Source organism: Vanacampus margaritifer, chromosome 1 (assembly GCF_051991255.1).
Source record: "Vanacampus margaritifer isolate UIUO_Vmar chromosome 1, RoL_Vmar_1.0, whole genome shotgun sequence".
Taxonomy (NCBI): domain Eukaryota; kingdom Metazoa; phylum Chordata; class Actinopteri; order Syngnathiformes; family Syngnathidae; genus Vanacampus; species Vanacampus margaritifer.
The window spans coordinates 22,060,312-22,063,757 of NC_135432.1; the positions used below are offsets into that span (position 1 = coordinate 22,060,312).

Here is a 3,446-nt window from a genome sequence, read left to right on the forward strand (position 1 = left end):
CCGTTTTGCAGCAATTAGCAGAATATAGCTAAGCTTCATCATTATTCACAAACATGTTGAAAACCCTAGCAAAAAGCTTTTTGCAACAGGACCCTGGTTGATCACTTATATATCCCTGGTGGTCTAGTGGTTAGGATTCGGCGCTCTCACCGCCGCGGCCCCGGTTCGATTCCCGGTCAGGGAACCATTTTACCAACTCAGTGACCTTGTGGTAGAGTGTCCGCCCTGAGACTGGGAGGTTGTGGGTTCAATCCCCGGCCGGGTCATACCAAAGACTATAAAAATGGGACCCATTGCCTCCCTGCTTGACACTCAGTATAAAGGGTTGGAATTGGGGGGTTAGATCACCATGTGATTCCCGAGGGCAATCATTGCTGCTCACCGCTCCCTCAGGGATGGGTCAAATGCGGAGAATGAATTTCGCCCCCACTTAGTTGGGTGTGACAATCAGTGGAATTTACCTTATTTTTTATTTTGCCTTATACTCTGCTGCCACCCGCTGGATGTTTTTTGTAATAACTACCATTGCTTTAAGCTACCTCTTCATGTCAGAAGCTGCATCAAAGTATTCTGTCTCTAGCATAAATAAACATAAAAAATAAAAAAAACATATACATACATTTTTGGAAGTTAAGTACAGTTAAGTATTAAAAACGTATTTATACGTTTTTGGATTTGAATGAGTTAATAATTATTGATAATAAAAGAAAAAAGCATTACTCACCTATTTTAAACCATGAGAGCAAATCATGAACTTTTCCTCACTGCGGGAGCTGTGCAGCATTATGTCGTCTCAAGATTTAAAAAAAAATCTAAGGTTGTTTTTTTTTTGAGACAACAATCAATAAGAACAGTATGTTAGACACATTTGATTAATACACTTGGATGCACTTGACCTGTTATTGTTAAAAATGGGTAGCTGTCATGCTTCTTTGCAGAAAGATACAGATTCATTTCCACCCATTACACAGCAATTTGCATTTTTTGGGGGGTAAATTTAATTAGTGATGGGACAGTAATTGAAAGGATTATATTTGCAAATAGATGCCACTGAATGTTGGTTAAAAAAAAACACTACCAACGTCTAAATGAACTACCAGGGCTGATAAACTATAATAATATAAAGAATGCATGTAAATATAATGTTGCATCCTATTCTTGGATGGCATTTAGGTTACCATGACAACCACATCGTGATCCGTTGGTTCTGGGCCGCAGTGGAGAGATTTAACAATGAGCAACGGCTTCGGCTCCTGCAGGTAAAGATGAAAAGTGCTCACAACCTGCGCTATGAAAGACGACTTACACTAAACGACACCTCGGGTTGTTTTTTTCTCTTATTTCAAGTTTGTGACCGGGACATCGAGTATTCCCTACGAGGGCTTCGCGTCTCTGCGAGGAAGCAATGGACCTCGGCGATTCTGTGTGGAAAAGTGGGGCAAGGCCACATCTCTGCCCAGGTACGAATGAGCAAAAAAAAAAAAAACACTGCTAAACATTCAATATATGGAAAATGGCGTTTGTGTTGTCGACAGAGCTCACACGTGTTTCAACCGGCTGGACCTGCCTCCCTACCCGTCCTTCTCTGTGCTGTACGAGAAGATGCAGACCGCCGTGGAGGAAACCAGCACTTTTGGACTGGAGTGAGAAACTTTCTGCCAGAGATTCAGAATAGAATCCCACCTCCCCCACCCTCACATACCGGACGTGAGGGCGTATTCCAAAGCGGTTCGCATCAGCGGACGGTTAGACTTCGGAAGCAGCGAGCCTTCACTGTTTGTTTCAGCCACGTAGAAACAAACACAGAATGAAGAACCACAGCGCCTTGCGGACCACAATCAGGGAGCGTGAGTGGACCTTTCGGACCAGGAGCCCGAAGCGCGGCAACATCCTCAAAGCGAGCGTATGGACCGCAAGACTTTTAAAACGTGCAAGAATCCATTGTTTGTAATGGTTGTCATGGAGATCAGTCCTTTCGTGCCGATAAGGCCTCACACTATGTTGTGTTATTTGAATGTAGTGATTTTAACCATGTAAAATATTTGTATCTGTTGTGAATCACGTGCTTTCATCAAAACTCTGCTTATTTTAAAGATGGGCGTGGCAGTCCCACACCTTTGAATCGTCAACTGATGTTTTTCATATTTGTTGCTATAAGTATTGGGTCATTGCGATGGCCCGTCAGCAATTTGGATTGTCTTGAGTAAGTCAGAATTTGAGCTGTAAATGTTCCTTTTATTGGTTTGAAGTCAGCAGAGAAATGACAGTATTTATGAGCGCAAATGTCAAGGGTGCATTTTATGATTCACGCTCTTTCTACATGGAGGGATTTTATTTCCACTTGCTTGTTTTTCCTTCAAAAGACTGAATGGAACACTGACGCGGTTGTTCGAAGCATCGTCATTATTATTCCCTCACAGAAGACACTGCCTCCCGTCTGTCCGTTTGACAAGAAGCAACCAAAGTTTTGGGCACAACCTCAACCCATCCTGTCTTTGTGGGCACCGGACCTCAATTTTGCAAATGAATGTTGGCAGCACTGTCCGAAAATAAATTTCCATCTCTGTCTATGCAAAATACGTTGTTGTCTGTGCTGGTCAAATGCTTTATTTTTAGCTTCATTCATTTTGACCAGAAACTCTTAAAAAATTTTTTTAGCTGTATTTAAACTACATTTCAACGCACATACCATGAAATATAGTCATTTAATTTTATTTTTGGGGGGTGTTTTTTTTTTTCTGATTTTCATTCAGTCCAGTTACTCTAACACGTTACCTATTATGAAAATATTAAATATTTCACAAGAAGTTGCACCATTCAGAGCCACTGTAAGACCAAAAGTTCACACACTTTTCTGTCTCTGATATTTCTTCTGTTATTTTAGTCCAATGAGTTTTTAGTAGGGCAGCACGGTGGCTGACTGGTTAGCACGGCCGCCTCCCAGTGCAGAGGACGTGAGATCGAGTCCGGGCTTCGGCCTTCCTGGGTGGAGTTTGCATGTTCTCCCCGTGCTTGCGTGGGTTTTCACCAGGTACTCCGGTTTCCTCCCACATTCCAAAGACATGCATTTTTCACCGGGTACTCCGGTTTCCTCCCACATTCCAAAGACATGCATGGCAGGTTAATTGAACACTCCAAATTGTCCATAGGTGTGATTGTGAGTATGGTTGTTCATCTCTGTGTGCCCTGCGATTGGCTGGCAACCAGTTCAGGGTGTACCCCGCCGGCTACTGCCCGAAGCCAGCTGGGATAGGCTCCAGCACCCCCGCGACCCCAGTGAGGAAAAGCGGTCAAGAAAATGGATGGATGGATGGAGTTTTTAGTAGGCAAATAACAGCTTCATTTAAAATCATGTAATGTATAGTATGATGATTTTGTATTTATATGGAAAATATTTGCCATAAAAGTGAGAATAGCTAAGACACAACACACAAAAACCAAGTCAC

General features: G+C 42.6%; 1 protein-coding gene and 1 non-coding gene across 6 annotated transcripts in view; both read left to right on the forward strand.

The window, feature by feature from the left end:
* Positions 1 to 2,571, forward strand: part of hecw2b (HECT, C2 and WW domain containing E3 ubiquitin protein ligase 2b) — a 28,859-nt gene extending 26,288 nt beyond the window's left edge. For all 5 annotated transcript variants that reach the window (XM_077583421.1, XM_077583445.1, XM_077583435.1 and 2 more), the window contains 3 exons: positions 1,174 to 1,259; positions 1,348 to 1,460; positions 1,536 to 2,571. In XM_077583421.1, the coding sequence (XP_077439547.1) occupies positions 1,174 to 1,259; positions 1,348 to 1,460; positions 1,536 to 1,647 (311 nt within the window). In that variant the 3' untranslated portion in view covers positions 1,648 to 2,571. The remainder of the gene's footprint in view (positions 1 to 1,173; positions 1,260 to 1,347; positions 1,461 to 1,535) is intronic.
* Positions 113 to 184, forward strand: trnae-cuc (transfer RNA glutamic acid (anticodon CUC)). Its single transcript has one exon. It is a non-coding gene; the product is annotated as a tRNA-Glu (tRNA).
* Positions 2,572 to 3,446: the final 875 nt, after the last annotated feature.